The sequence below is a fragment of the Chiroxiphia lanceolata genome, chromosome 21, assembly GCF_009829145.1.
Source record: "Chiroxiphia lanceolata isolate bChiLan1 chromosome 21, bChiLan1.pri, whole genome shotgun sequence".
In the NCBI taxonomy this organism is placed as follows: domain Eukaryota; kingdom Metazoa; phylum Chordata; class Aves; order Passeriformes; family Pipridae; genus Chiroxiphia; species Chiroxiphia lanceolata.
Genome location: NC_045657.1, coordinates 8,713,448 through 8,729,399, shown reverse-complemented (window position 1 = coordinate 8,729,399; position 15,952 = coordinate 8,713,448). Strand labels below are relative to the sequence as shown.

Genomic DNA, 15,952 nt, shown 5'->3' with positions numbered 1-15,952 from the left:
AATTCAATTGGGAGGGAGGGATGGAAGAAAGAAATTCAAACTACCTGGAATAATATTAATGAAGGAAGTTTCTCCTCGATATTTGCTTTTGCTGTGACTCAGGTCCTCCTCCTGCAAGCCAAAAATTAACTTTATCTTATGGGTATGCTTGCAAAGCTCCTGCTGTGTGGCCATGGGGTGATGGTTTACAAAATACAGATAGTTTTCCCGACAAAACCACTGTTGCAGAGACCCCAACAGCAGGGAGGGAGCTCAGAGTGCTGGATGTCAGCACGGGGGGGGGAGGCAGCAGCAAGGAGTGGCATTGTCTGGGGCGACGCTGGGTATCCACAGGATTCCCAGGTGCTGCCAGAGCAGGCACAGTCCACATGGACCCCTCGTGCCATCTGCTGGCAACCAGGCTCAGCATGGAGCAGGAGAGAGGAGGGCTGCCGAGGGAGGCTGGAATAATCGCTGGATGAGTGAATTCTCCCACTCCCCCAGCCGGGCAGTGCCTGCTCCCAGAGGGTAAATCCCCTGCACCACCCCTGTGTGCCTCAGTCCGGGCTCCCAAAGCCCTGCCCGGCAGAGGAGAGCTGGGCCTGGTGTGAGACAATTCCTGGGAAATGCACTATAAACACCCACAGAAATCAGGCATTTCTGAAATGTGGAATCATAGAATCATCCAGGCTGGAAAACACCTTCATGATCATCAAGTCAAACAAGCATCATCCTGTTCCTTGTTAAATCTTGTCCTCGACTGCCACAGTCAAATGGTTTTTCAACAGGAATCCGTTGCTGAGATTGATTATTAATGAAGCAAAACACCCAGGTTTTGGGGCTCCTGTTGGCAGCACCTTCTGTGTCCCCACCCAGCAACTCCTGCTGTCCCAGGGCTCTCTCACAGTGAAGGGGGTCCCAGGTACACCCTGGCACTGGGGGAGCACCCACCAGGCTCTTCCCACTGGGGCACTGCCAAGGTTTCAGTCCAGATTGTGAACAGCAGGATGGTCCTGGGACATGAGCATGGAATCATGGAATGGTTTGGGTTGGAAGGGACCTGAAAGATCATCCAGTCCCATCCCCTGCCATGGGCAGGGACACCTTCCACTAGAACAGGTTGCTCCAACCTGGCCTTGGACACTCTCAGGGCTGGGGCAGCCACAGCTTCTCTGGGCAACCTGTGCCAGGGCCTCCCCACCCTCACAGCCAGGAATTTCTTCCCAATATTCAATCTAAACCTTTCCTTCATTTTAAAGCAATTCCCCCTTGTCCTGTCCCTCCATCCCTTGTCCCCAGTCCCTCTCCAGCTCTCCTGGAACCCCTTTAGGCCCTGGAAGGGGCTCTGAGGTGTCCCTGGATCCTTCTCTTGTCCAGGTGAACCCCTCCAGCTCTCCCAGCCTGGCTCCAGAACAGAGGGGCTCCAGCTCCTGGAACATCTCCATGGCCTTCTCTGGATTCATTCCAACCATCCCCAAGGGCTAATGCTCAGCTACAGCTCAGAAGTGCAGTGATGGAAGGACTGCAATTAAAAATAACAACAATATTACAATGAAATATATATAAATATATATATATAAAGTAGGAAGATTGGACCTAAGAGCAAAGGGAAATGATTCCTTCTCTCCTTCCTTTCCTCCCTCCTGGTTTGGAAGGTTTTTAGTGATATTTTACACAGCACTGAGGAGGAGACAGAAACACTTGTTCTGTTTGAAAAATGCAACCTTGAAGTAGGGCAGAGAGACTGGATTAAAACAAAAGATCTTTTATTGTCTTCAACTGAAGAGGGTGATACAGAGGAACTACACTTATTTTCATCATATAAAAAAAAAAGAGAGCCCTTTATTTACACAAAGTGTTCAAAGCTGCCAATGGTTCCTAACAACAACTCTGTATTTTCCTTGTATTTGTTAGTTATTCCCACCTGGATGGAGCAAACATTGGTCAGTAACACTCAGGAAAACAGGTAAGAAGCTTTTGGGCAGGAAAAATAAGGATGATGTTTGGAAAGCAACGGGCATTTCACTGTAACAAACCCACCAAAATACTTACAACCAGTCACTGACTAAAGGAACAGTTTTCAGCAGGGGCTCAGCAGCCTTATCATTCTCAGCCTGTCTTTTATGTCCCCATCTAAATATATCCTGGACATGCACAAACTCGACATGTATGAAAAAAAAAAAGGTAGAAATTTATTTAAAAGTAATTGTGCTTTTATTTATAAAAAAAAAATTTACAATCAGACACTGTCCTGCTGTGTTTCCCAAAGCATGGTTCTCTTCAAAATGACAAAAATGTAGCTTATTATTATTATCATTATCATTATTATTATTATTATTATTACTTTGTCTTTATATTAATAATATTAATCTTATGCTTTAGTTTAAAATCATACTGTTTTCCCCTTCCCATCCCCTCCTTCTCTGTGGTACTTGATATATATATATAAAAAAAGGCTTTCAAACAACTGACGAATTTCCATTATAACTAATAATAATAATAATAATAATAATAATAATAATAATAATAATAATTAATCTTATACCTTTCCATGTGTAAAATATGGCTGGTTCTAAAACAAACTCCCAAGGTACAAAGCTGTTCTCCCTCCCCTCCCCTGGGCCACCCGAGAGACACTCAGAGAACGTGGAAGAACTTTCGATCCCAGAGCCTTTCTGGGGGGGGGGGGGGAAATAAAAAAATAAAAAAATAAAAACTGAATGACCCCAACATCCAACCCTTGAGATGGTTGTCTTTGGTGTGGAGGACGTCGCCGGCGGGCAGCTGGAATACTGGAGCCGGGAGGTTTAAGGCCTGTCGTCGGGAACGCCGCGAAGCCTCCGCGGGGCCGCGGGTCACCCGTGCTTGGGGATGCTCCTTGGAGCCACCCCAGCCGTGCCAGAGGATGTCCCCACACCCCCCTGTCCGTCCGTCCGTCCGTCCCCCCCTCCCCCTGCCCTCCCCGGGGCCCTACGCTCGCTTCCGTCGGCCTTCCAGGTTGCGGAAGCTGGAGGGTCTCAGCTTCATCTCTGCAAACTCGATGGAATACTCGTGGCCCTTCCAGTGGAACCAGTTCACGCCCTGGGGAGGAGGAGGTGAAGAGTGGGAGGTCACACATTCACCGCTCTTGTCAGGTTTGCTGCTTTCCTTTCAGACTGAGGTTGTTTTCTGGTTTGGGCTTTGGGGAGCCCAGGGAATGTACAACCTGTCCAGACCCACCCACAGGCTGTCAGAGAATGGTTGGGGTTGGAAGGAACCTTAAAGGTCATCTTGTTCCATCCCCTGCCATGGGCAGAGACATCTTCCACCAGCCCAGGTTGCTCCAAGCCTCGTCCAACCTGGCCTTGGACACTTCCAGGGATCCAGGGGCAGCCACAACTTCTCTGGGCAACCTGTGCCAGGGCCTCCCCACCCTCACAGGGAAGAATTTCTTCCTAATATCTGCTCTAAACCTCCTCTCTGTCAGTTTGAAGCCATTCCCCCTTGTCCTGTCACTCCAGGCCCCTGTAAAGAGTCTCTCTCCATCTTTCCTGTAGCTCCTTCAGGTCCTGCAAGGCCACAATCAGGTCACCCCAAATCTTCTCTTCTCCAGGCTGAACAATCCCAACTCTCCCAGCCTTTCCTCCCAGCAGAGCTGCTCCAGCCCTCTGATCATCCTGGTGCCTCCTCTGGACTCTCTCCAGCAGCTCCATGTCCTTGCTGTGCTGTTCCCAGGGCTGGAGCAGCTCTGCAGGGGGGTCTCACCTGAGGGGCAGAGGGGCACAATCCCCCCCTGCCCTGCTGCCCACGCTGGGGGGTCAGCCCAGGGCACGGGGGGTTCTGGGCTGGGCCATGTCCAGCCTCTCCTCCACCAGCACCCCCAGGTCCTTCTCCCAGGGCTGCTCCATCTGCTCATCCCCAGCCTGGATTAACCCAGGAGTTGCCCTGGACCAGGTGCAGCACCTTGAGCTTGGTCTTGTTAAACCTCTGCCCCCCAGAGCTGTCCCTCCCTGCCTGGCTTTCAGGGCAGGAAGAACATTTTGTTTCACATGTTGAAAACTCAAATTGTTCCCTGCACCTTGGGATATTCCCTTGGGAAATCAGACAAAACCATCAATATTTCAACAGCTGATGTTAAATCCTTATTTTGTGAGACACTGCCCATGTATTTCTCTATGATCCTGGAGAATGGATTGGTGCTCTGACACCTGTCTGAACCATCAGACGGATCCATTACTGCAATTCCCCTTTTTCTCAAGGATTACAGAAGCTTCCAACCCCAAACTCACCTGACTGTGGCTGTTGTCCCCATATCTGCCCATCAGATTGACCCGGTGGCAGTTCTTGTACCAGAAAGCACCTTTGTATGACAAAGCACAGTTGGTGATGGCAGAATCATGGTCCTTGTCAAAGGTGGAGAAGGACCTTCCATTGTGGTAGGTCATGGAGTCACCTGGATGGGAGGAGATGGAAGAGCAAGGTCAGTGTTTTGCCTGGTTTTTCATGGGAATGCCCATTCTGGAGCAAATGTTTGGACTTGCTTTAATACAGAAGGAAATACACAATTTTTGTCGTCACAGGCAAATCAAAATATTTTTCCAAGTGGTTTCTAATCCTCACCATATTAAGTGGGTTTTTGTTTTTATGCAGCTCAGTTGAAAGTTGGATTTTGGCCCTGTACGGTGTGGACAAAGCAAGTCACAAGGAGGGAATCAAGACCAAAGGAGTCTCCACCAACCTGCACCAGTGTATTTTGCCTTAAATCATAGAATCTTGGAATGGTTTGGGTTGGAAGGGACCTGAAAGATCATCCAGTTCCACCCCCTTCCACTACAACAGGTTGCTGCAACCTGGACATTTCCAGTGATGGGGCAGCCACAGCTTCTCTGGGCAACCTGTGCCAGGGCCTCCCCACCCTCACAGGGAAGGATTTCTTCCCAGTATCCCACCTAAACTAAACAGACATTAATTCTCCTGCTGCATATCCTTTGTATCTCTACAGTCTGTGCATAAAGTTCCTGTGCTGGTCACAGGGCAGAGCCCACACACATCCCTGCACCAGCAGCGTGAAATTATCTCCTTTTAAGACAGGTTGTGAAACTGGATTTATCTCTTAATCCTCTGAAGCCCTGAAGAGGACTCAGTAAGGGCTGCAGGGTTTGCCCCAGCGTGATTACAAAAGGCAGCTGATTTGTTCAGCAAAATTATAAATCATGTTATAGCAGGCCTTTGCTGTAAATTCTACTGACAAGGAATGAGGCTGTGCCAAGCTATTATTGGCTGTATAAACGACAGTCAAGATTGACCAAATGAGATATACTGTGGTTTAATATACTTGTTTAAATCCTGTCACAAGCATGGCATGAAATGTGGCATCGAAATGACTGGAGGATTTAAAATGGAAACATAAAATATACTGATATTTTGGAACACCTAACACAGAAGAGGTACCTGCTGTGATGGTGATTATCATACACACAGTTACCATGAGCCAATGGGGAGAAAATCAAAAAGGAGAAGGAAAACAATCAATAGAGGAGAGTCAAGATTGGCCAGATGAGATATATAATGTGGTTTAATATACTTGTTTAAATCCTGTCATAAGCAGGCCATGAAATGTGGCACCAAAATGACTGGAGGGTTTAAAATGGAAACATAAAACACATTGATACCTTCCTATTTTCAAACACCTCGCACAGAGAAAAGGTACCTGCTGTGAACTGATCAACACACCCATAATTACAGAGTCAGTGGGGGAGAAATCATGAATGAGAAGGGAAAAAGATCAATATTTGCTCTCACCTGCTGTGCCACTGTACCCATCCACCCTGAGGCGGTACCTGCTCTTGGCATCCCCCACACTGAACCTGTCATAGACAGCATAGGCTGTGTCCCCCTTGTCCCTCAGGTCCACACGCAGCTCGTACTGCCCCTGAGAAGTGATTTTGTGCAGGTTCTCCAGGCCTGTGGACAAAAAGGAGCAGTTTGTTTGTCTCCCTGTGTTTGTTTCTCTGCCGTCGTGTCGTCCCAAAAACGGGCTGCAGGAATAAGGCAGGGCACAAACACCGGGGAGGGAAGTTCAGCTGGAGGGGGGTGTCAGCACCAAAGCAAATAAATAAACCCAGGTTGAGTGAGAGACCCCCTTCCCTTGCAATAAATAAACCCAGGCTGAGTGAGAGACTCTCTTCCTTTCAATAAATAAACCCAGGCTGAGTGAGAGACCCCCTTCCTTTCAATAAATAAACCCAGGCTGACTGAGAGACCCCTTCCTTTCAATAAACAACCCCAGGCTGACTGAGAGACCCTCTTGCTTTCAATAAATAAACCCAGGCTGAGTGAGAGACCTCTTAACTTCCAACCACAGGAGCAGGAAGCTCGTTGGGAAAAGCTCCCAGACTTGTGCTGTGTGGTCATCGTTGTCTTTCATCGACAACCAAATAAAATGCAGCCCAACCTTTGGAAACGTGGGGGTTTTTTTACTTCTATTTTCCAAAATGTTGGTTTTCTACCTCTGTTTTCCCTGCTTGGCTTCTCTGAATCAGAAGCACAGTTTGTTTGTCCCTCTGTGTTTGTGTCTCTGCCATCCCATTAATGGGAGCACAGTGGGCTGCAGAAATAAAGCAGGTGAGGACTGAACTTTCAACACTGGGGAGGAAAGTTCAGCTGGAGGGGGGTGTCAGCACAAAAGCAAATAAATAAACCCAGGCTGACTGAGAGAGCTCTTAACTTGCAACCAGAGAAGCAGAAAGATCACTGGGAAAAGCAACCAAAATTGTGCTGTGTGATCATCATTGTCTTTCACTGACAACCAAATAAAATGCAGCACAACCTTTGAAATGTGGGCATTTTTACTTCTATTTCCCAAAATTTGGGGGGTTTTTACTTCTATTTTCCCAAATGTGGGGGTTTCACTTCTATTTTCCAAAATGTTGGTTTTCCACATCTATTTTCCGTGCTTGGCTCCTCTGAATCACAGGGGTTTGTTGCTGGGGGTGTCCCAGGAGCACAGGAAGAAGGTGGTTTGCAGCTGCTTCTCAGGTCACCTGTGACTTCTTCCAGAGCACCAGTGGGCATTGGGTGGGTACCTTTGGTGACCCAAACATGACATCTCTGAACTGCAGTGGCAGGGACAGGTTTGGACCTCAGTCCACCTCACAGAGGATCTCCCTACCTTCCCTCCCCCAGATCACATTCCCCTTTACAAACACTCTTGCCAAGTGAATGGAAGCTCCTAAGTGGTTCCTAATCTTTTGGGCTTTTTTTTTTTAATTTAAAAAAAGACAAATTCTTGCCACTCACCTATCCAGAATTCATCCTTGGGATCTCCAAAACCTGCCACATAAGTCTTCCAGTTCTTGTAGAAATCTTCCTTCCCATTCTGACGCCTCAGGAACACCTACAACCCCACATGGAACGAGTGTCATGGACAGACTGCCCTGGGCAGAGAGGGGACAAGCCCTGGGGCTTTTACAAACACAGAACTTCACACTCCTTCCCCCCTTCTTATACCACCCAAAGCAGAGCCTCACTGCAATTACTGAATTATACCCAGACTGTTGCATGCTCCTTGGGTTTTTTAAGTCTCTGGTTTCTCTGTTGGGTTTCTCTGATGGGTTCCCAGGCTCCCCTATATGATGTTGCCTTTCAGTTCCTGCTCTCTGCCCTTTTAACAACCTCTTGCAGCTCTGTGTTCCTCAGCCAAGGATTTCTCCATTCCCTCTCTCCTAGCCATGCATTTCTCCAGCTCCTTTTTCCTTCCTGTGCCCTGGGTCCCTCTGGCACGTTCAGGTTTGAGGATATCACTACATTTTTAATGCCATTCATTTACTGTCCCTTGTACAGTGGCCTGGGAAGACTTGTTGGCCACCACTCCGTGTGCTGAACAAATGTTCCTCCTGGCTTGTGCTTTAATCTCATTCAGTCTGTCTCTCATCCAAACAGAGTCAGTTCACCCTCCCCTCACCTTGTGAACTATTTAGAAGGTGTGTGTCAATCCCAAGATGGTCATTCCAGCAGCCCCTGTAGCTTTTCCAAGGTGCTGAAACCACTGATGTGACCCAGCCTTTGGAGGCACCTCTCCTCCAACTACTGAAAGAGCTGGTAACCTTGCTTTAGGATAAAATTCCCCAGATTTAGAGACAAGTCAGCCCTACTCTGATCAAATACACACTCTGAGGGATGCCCCAGCTGAGCAGGGTGGGATCTGCTGCCCAATACTCACGATCCATCCGCCCCCGTCCTCGCCCATGTCGCAGAAGACCTGCAGAGGCTGAGCCTTGTCCCCGTTCACGTAAATTGTGTAGAGCCCAGAGGTGGCTTCTCCATTCAGGAGGGCCTGGGAGCAGTCCTTGGGGTAAGGGTAGAGCAGCCCAGCTGCACACACAAGAAAAGACAGAGCAGTGCTTAAAAAAATCAGCAGTTACGAGGAATTTCCAACACGGATGAGTCGGGAAAATCCACTGTGGGTCGATGGCACAGCCAGGAACAGAACCTGGAAACAGGTTTATGGTTACATCCTATAAAACATTCACAGGAAACAGCTGATGATGTAAATTTTTCTTTTGGATGTTCTTTTGCCCATCTGTCTGCACTTTGGGAAGTGCTGGGGATGGCAGGTGAGTCCCTACGAGGAGGGAGTGCATCTCCAGCTAAATACTGAAATGTCCTCGGCTCTGACACAGCAACTTCTGGGTTAAACCAAACCCACCAATCTCTGATCATGGGGCAGAAAAGGGAGGGGGAATATAAAGACAAGCTTTCAACCAAAAGTAAATTAATTGGGAGTATTTTGCTAGCAAGCACAATACTAAATATGATATAAAACTGAGCTTTAAAAACCCAAGTAAGAGTTGAAATTACAGGGAAGTGTTAAGCATTTCTTTCTGACAACGAGCCAAGAGCATCACTGCAGTCAGAACGATTTCTAAACCACAAAAAAGCTTTTGGTTTTTTCCTTTTTCAATTCTCTCAGGCCATTAACTGTCTCAACCAATGGTTCCATTAAGTGATGTTACACAGCAGAGGTTTTAACTGTGGCTGCTCACACAGTGGCTGTTGGTCCTTTCCAGTGTGTTGCCCTTCCCTGCCTGTGCCTCAGCTACAGAGAATTTCAGAGAATCATAGAATTGTTAAGGTTGGAAAAGTCCTTTAAGATCATTAGGTCCAATTGTCAACCCAGAACCACTGTGTTCACCACTAACCCACATCCCCAAGTGCCACATCCACACGTTTTCTGAACACTTCCAGGGATTTTCTGAACACTCCACCACTTCCCTGAGCAGGCTGGTCCAAAGCTTTACAATCCTTTCCATGAAGAAATTTTTCCCAATAGTGAATCCAAACCTCCTCTGGTGCAACTTCAGGCTATGCAAGTTCCCATCACCACTGGGATTTGGAGGGAAGTGGCTCTTCAGGGAGATACTTCAGTGCTTCCCTCTCACTAATAAGCCCACAAATGCATGTTTAGAGTTTAGGCCAGGCTTAAGCACCTGCCTAAACGAGGCTGCCACTGGGTGACACGGGTAAAGTCATCCTGATCAGTCCCTGCTTGTGGTCAATTTACCAAACATCAGCTAAATAGCCCCAGATTTAATTCTCCTCCTATTTCTGTGGACTGGGGGCTCTCAGTGGAGCTCCTCCTGCTCTACACACACAGTGACTGAGCACATTTGGGCTGTGTGACTTTTGTCAGCACTTCATCAGTCCTTGGGCTGAGGAGGGGGAATGGGAATGGCTGAAGGTCCTGCTGGGCCTGGAAGGCTGGAAACTGTGAAAAGTGAGACAAATGACAGGCAGAGTGTCACAGCTAATACAGAACAACTCCTTTTTCTCAATGTCAGCTGGGAAGTGACCTTCAGAGAAACCAATTTATTCCTGCATCCAGCTCCCTGGAGAGCTATCCTGTTAGGGCTGGAGCAGTGTGGCTTTGAGACAACCCATCCCAGAAAGAGGAGGACAAACTGCCCAGAAATTCATCTCCTCAGACCACTGAACTCACTTGTGTTCGTGATTTGCTTCATTTCAGCTCAAAACACTGATTTGTTTTCACAGCTCAGAGGAAAATCAGGGTGTCAGCTGGATTTTAAAGAGTTCCTTTTGATATTTCCCATGGGAAAGGCAGGATGTTTCATCAGAGAGAGGTGATGGGGGTGAATATTAGTAAAGAATTTCATCCTTCCAGTCTGGGGAAAGCAGATGACAACTCGGGGGGAACTTAAGAGACTTTGCACCAACACTACAAGTGCATAATAAAAATAGGATTAAACTCAGTCTAAGAGGTCTGTTTGTCCTTATTGCAGAGCTCAGCTCTGTCCTGAGAGCAGTAATTTAGATTATTTCAGCTGTGCATGTGCTCTAAAGTCCTTACTTGTGGTGAAAACAGTCTGGATTGTTTTGCTCCTCAGGGATCCACTTAAGGCCTGGAGCTTCACTGTGTACTGGGTGGATGGGCTCAGCTCTGCCAGGCTGTAGGAAGTTGTCTCAGGATTTAGGATGACTTCCTAGGGAGAGGAAAAATAATACAGAGACATCTCAGAGAATGAAAAGAAAAGCATAATGACCAGAATGGTTACATATTTTAGGCTGTCACATCATTTTTTGTGGCAATTATTTATGGTATTTTTAACCATCTAGGTTAATTAACATAAAACTACCAATACAAAACTATTAATACAAACTTATTCCTCTAAGATTTTTATCAAGCTGACTTTCCCTGAAGGTTCAATAGAAGTTGCCTGGAAATGAGTCTTCTCCATCATCATCCACGAGCTGTGTGGTTTAAAAGCAAGGCAGCAGGAATGTTTACATGCCTTGAACGTGCAAACTCATAAAAAATTGGGAAGAATCATCCTTTAGAACAAGAAATGTTACACTCCAGTCTTCCAAAGGCTGGTTTTCTGTCACAGTAAAAGAATTATGTGCAGGGAATTTGCCTTCCTGGAATTCAGAACTGTCTCTGATGTACCAGGCTGGGCATCCAAAATTGGGTGTATTTTTCCTTGGAATTCACCTGGTTCATATTTGAGCACTTGGTGTAATCTAATTATGTAGGAACAGAATAAAATCATTGGAGAACAAGAGGCACTTCTAAAGGTGATTCATCCTGCCTTAGGAGACCCCAGGGATGGATCCTCCTGAGTTTAGAAAGGGGAATGCCATCCTCTGGGGTGTGGGAGTTTGTTCCATGACACAGGTTTGGAATGAGGGAAAACCCTTGTTTGTGTTTTTGTCTGCATTGTGGAGAGATGAGTGTCAAAATTCAGCTCCTGTTCCAGGGAATAATGTAGGAAAGTACTTAAGCAGGTTCTAAATGCATTTGTGTTCAGTCTGGCCCTGAAAGAGGTAATTAGCATTTTACTGCATTTAATTTAAGGCACATGATTATATCCCATTGCTGGACACTTCAGAGCATCTCTGCTGCCCAGTTTTGAGGCAAAACCCCTCTGGTTTGGTTGCCAGTGCTGTACCTTGACTCTGCCATCAATGGACTCGTAAATCAGGAGATACCCAGTGACTGGAGCACGGGGAGGCCTCCAAGACATCAGAGCTGTTTCTGACTGAACCTCAGTGGCACTTAAATCTCTTGGAGCATCCAGACCTGGGGGAGACACCAGAGCAATCACAGTCACATCTCTAAGGAACTAAACACACTGACTCTCTTACGGGCAGCATATTCAAACAGGCCAGGAAAGCAAACCTTTCCTCCCCAGAAATTTGAAATTAAAAACCATTTCAATGTAAACTTGGTGATTCAAAAGCGATTCTGCCATTGGGGGGGTTAAACATAAAGGTATTTACTGCATCTAAGTAAATATATTGGTTTGTCCCAGGCCTTTTATTTTATAAGCAGTTGCATGGAAGTGTTTTTGGAAACAAAGTTGTGCATTTCATTATTTCACACAAGAAGACTGATTGGTCTTGATATATGAATAAATACGTTGTACTTATATAAATATATAAACTATACACAAATATATATTTATATAGTATATACTATATATAACATTATTAAATATTACATATTATATACTATACAAATATTACATATTTATATAGTATATAGTATAAATATGTAATATACACATATACATTATATACATGTATATTATATACATATATATAATATATATTATATATATTGTACATATATTGTATATACATACAATATATATACAATATATGTACTATATATAATATATATAATATATATGTGTATAATATATATGTATATATTTTATATTTTATATTTTATATATATATATATAAATTTTATATATATAATATATTTTTATATATATTGTATACTATATATTGTATACTATACATATAATATAGTATATATATTGTATATGTATTATATAAATATATATAATATATTGTATATATTTATATAGAGAATATATAAATAAAATAAAATTAAATTAAATAAAACTTTGGTACTAATGATGACTCTTTTGAAGAGGAAAACTTTTCATACTTGGTCTGGCTACACATTCCCTTCTCCACTGTGATTATTACTCTAGACTGGGGTGGTTCAGCTCTTGGCTCTCAATTTAATGCCCTGGGACAAGCCAAGTACAGTCAGGAAAATGAGGAATATCCATGATTTCATTGATGCTCATGGAAAAGCAATTGGGCACCTTCAACACTGGCACCCCAACATCAGCCCCCAGAGAAAAGCTCCTCCTTTGTGTGAGAGTCTCTCGAGTTGGTGACACAGAACCACCTCTGGGCTTCCACCAGAGCAAACGAGATGCAAACGCTGCCAACACCCAGGTTTGCAGTGAAAAAAGCACAGTGTGCTGCCTGATGACACAGGCAGAGGCAGGTGGGACTGGCAGAGGTGGCAGCTGTCCCTGCAGGAGGTGGGACACACCCGTGGTGAACTGTGTGGAGAGGGTCTCGCTCCTCTGCGCGTCCTTCAGCGCGTGGACGCTCAGCGTGTACTCGGTGGCCGGCTGCAGGCCCTTCAGGTCATACTCCACAGTGTTCCCTGACACCATCTGGGTGACTTCTGGCTCTGAGAAGAAAACACAGAAGAGATGAAGAGAAGAAAAGTAGAAGAGAAGCATCATTCAGACATTCACGCCGTGCTCAACTCCGCTGGTTTATTCACCGATTTGTGTTTTTACCGGCTGGGTGCAATTGCAAAATAGTAAAAGCCCAGAGCCCAGCTGTGTGCTGACACCTCTGCTGGTACTGAATTAACACCAGAGACCTTTATCCAAAAGTATGAGCACTCTCTAGTGTTCACAGGAATTATAACACCACCTTTGCTTTGCAGGAATCTCACTTCTCTCTGTTCGTGGCTGAATTGAAAGTGCTCAACTAAAATGAGTGTTTTTAAAATGCTCCCAGCAAGGCACCTCCTTCAAATAACAGCCCCCTGTCATCTGGTCGTGGCCCCAAGGCTGCCAGAGCTCAAGAAGTGTTTGAACAACACTCTCAGGGACAGAGTGGCATTGTTGGGGTGTCCTGGGCAGGGCCAGGAGTTGGACTGGATGATCCTTGAGCGTCCCTTCCAACTCAGGATACGCTGTGATTCTCTGATCTTCCTGGCACCTACTCCTGAGCACACTTTGAGAGCTGTAACCCCCATCTCCCCAGCCACCCCTGACTCTTCTCACCTTCCTCAGAAGCATAGGACACCACATAATTATCCACAGCAGCAATTGCTGGCTGCCAGGTTGCCAGAGCCTCAGAGTCGGTGATGTTCACCACCACCAGGCCTGAGGGGCTGTCCAGAGCTGGAAAAAGAAAAACAGATTGAAGAAATCTGACAAATATTCTCGACTCTGTTGTAAATGTATGGTGGAAAATGCCTTGGTGCAGCTTTTATGATCCCCTTTGGAATTGTGCAGCTCCTCGGGGCAGACGTCAGTGCCTATAAAGAGACACCAAAAGCCTCCACTGGAAAGGGGGGTCGATGCTTGGGGAGATGAAACACTGGGAACAGAGAGAACTAACCATGTTCTCAGATCAGCCTCAATACCATCAATCTCAACAGCTCTGTCAGTGCTGACGTATTTCTCTCCACACTCTCAAATCTGGGCTGTTTTTGGAGCAAACTCAGGAGACAGAGCTGGGAAAAATAACTGAAGTGACAATAACTGATGGCCACTGTGACCTTCCAGCAGCTTGCTCTGCAAGTTTGAAATAAATCAATCCCACAGCCTGCCAACCACCCAAAATCCCCCCATGTCCTGCCTTGACTCCTTGTGGGACTCTATTTTTCCCGTGGGTTTATGCTCTCCCAGAATTAGGATGGATCTCTAATTTTGCTCCTTGCCTCAGTTCTCTGGATGCTTGTTAAACCCCCAAAAATAAAGAATGAAGGGTGCAGGGAGGGGTCAGAAGGAGCAGAGTGGAGCCTCATTTCCAGTAGGGATATTTAAAGCTTCATTGAATTAAAAAAACCAGGAGAGAGAATGTTTTTATGCTTAAAACAGGCTGGAACACGGGAGATGTGGATTTGACTCCACAGCAGAAACTGGTCTCATCGTTGTTCCTTCATCTCAAAAATGGCATTAATTAAACTGCTGGGGGTTTTTGCTGCTGAATTAGGGCTGTAAATACATGAATTGTATTCCAACAAGTTGGTTTAGGACTTAGGAAGTGGGAGCCTGATCAAACTTACAGGTTCTACTCTCATCTAAAATGCAAAGGCACAAAGGAGGAGCGGGCAAGAAGCTTCTCAGGGTTTGTGTGGGCAGTAAAAATGGGATCTCAGTGGGTCTGCAGGTGAGACATTTGAAAACCTGCTCTCTCCTCCTTCTGGATTACCTGTTTTCAGGATGCCAGAGATGGGTTCACTCTCCTCAAAGCCTTTCACAGAGATGATGCTGACATTGTAATCCACACCCGGCACCAACTTCACCAGCTTGGTCCTTGTCTTGCTTCCATCGACTGTAACAACATTTGGAGTTCCTGGGAGGAGGCCAAATGCCAAGGGATTAGTGACACAACACTCCAGGAAAAGCCTGAAGGATGTGTTTCTAGGTAAAGACATTATGCCCTTGTACAGGAAGAGGAGACTTTTCCCAGTTAGTTACAATCACTGATGTCCAAGAGCAGCCTCAGGGCACAATACTGATGCAAAAACACCCAAATCTAATAAATTGGTTTGTGTTCAGGAAGAAAAAAGTGACATTTCTAGTGGAAGGTGTCTCTGCCCATGGCAGGGGCTTGAATAACCAGTTTGAATAACCAGCCCAAACCAGTTTGTGATTTCAGGATTTCTGTTCAGAAAAATCTAATTTCAAAAACAAGGTGTAAGAAGAAAACACAGCACTCTCCACATGGAAGTTCAAGCACCTGCAAGGACAGGACTCAAAGTTTAGACCTGCTTTGTTTCTGGTAAGGGCTGGACATTCCCCCTTTACCCAATTCATTTTGAATAAGGATATATAATATATTATTTTAAGAGGTGCTGTATGTGTGGTGAAGACTCTAGGACACATATTTATTTCAAATTCTGGGTTTATTCCAGGGAAGCACTTAGACAAGTGCCTAACCCTATGACTGTGGATTCCTTTTCTTCTGTGGAACCACTATGTATTTAAAATTACACATGTGCTTACAGCTTGTATTGTCTGAAGGCATAAATCTTTAACTGTCTCTGTCAACAGCATGACTATTTTGTTCCTGACATCTCTAGTGTTTGTTCTTTAGCTCTTTCCCTTTAGAGATGTCCCCAAATTATGCTAAAAATCGGTTTAAGTTTAGGAAGTTTTTAAAGTTGAACACTAAACCAGAGCTATAATGGGTGGGATGACACAACCCTGAGGAGCACTAAGTAAAATCACTGCGCTGGAAAACTCTTATAACCACGGATTATGACTTCCAAGGGCCATCTTTTCCAATCTGCTCAGCTCATAAAGTGCCTGAAAAATAATGAGACAGTCTGGAACCAGGAGGAGGCTCAGACAGAGACATGTTAGGAGTACAACCATTCCAGCACCTCCCTCTGAGCTCCCTCACCAGCCTTGTCCATGGG

The 15,952-nt window shown here is 45.5% G+C and overlaps 1 protein-coding gene across 4 annotated transcripts in view; it reads right to left on the bottom strand.

The window, feature by feature from the left end:
* Nucleotides 1-1,722: 1,722 nt before the first annotated feature.
* TNC (tenascin C) overlaps nt 1,723-15,952 on the bottom strand; it is a 73,332-nt gene continuing 59,102 nt past the window's right edge. For all 4 annotated transcript variants that reach the window (XM_032708268.1, XM_032708269.1, XM_032708270.1 and 1 more), the window contains 10 exons: nt 14,740-14,883; nt 13,584-13,703; nt 12,833-12,976; nt 11,424-11,554; nt 10,325-10,457; nt 8,180-8,331; nt 7,258-7,354; nt 5,761-5,922; nt 4,248-4,411; nt 1,723-3,060 (listed from right to left, as the gene is read on the bottom strand). In XM_032708268.1, coding sequence (XP_032564159.1) covers nt 2,950-3,060; nt 4,248-4,411; nt 5,761-5,922; nt 7,258-7,354; nt 8,180-8,331; nt 10,325-10,457; nt 11,424-11,554; nt 12,833-12,976; nt 13,584-13,703; nt 14,740-14,883 — 1,358 coding nt within the window. In that variant the 3' untranslated portion in view covers nt 1,723-2,949. The remainder of the gene's footprint in view (nt 3,061-4,247; nt 4,412-5,760; nt 5,923-7,257; nt 7,355-8,179; nt 8,332-10,324; nt 10,458-11,423; nt 11,555-12,832; nt 12,977-13,583; nt 13,704-14,739; nt 14,884-15,952) is intronic.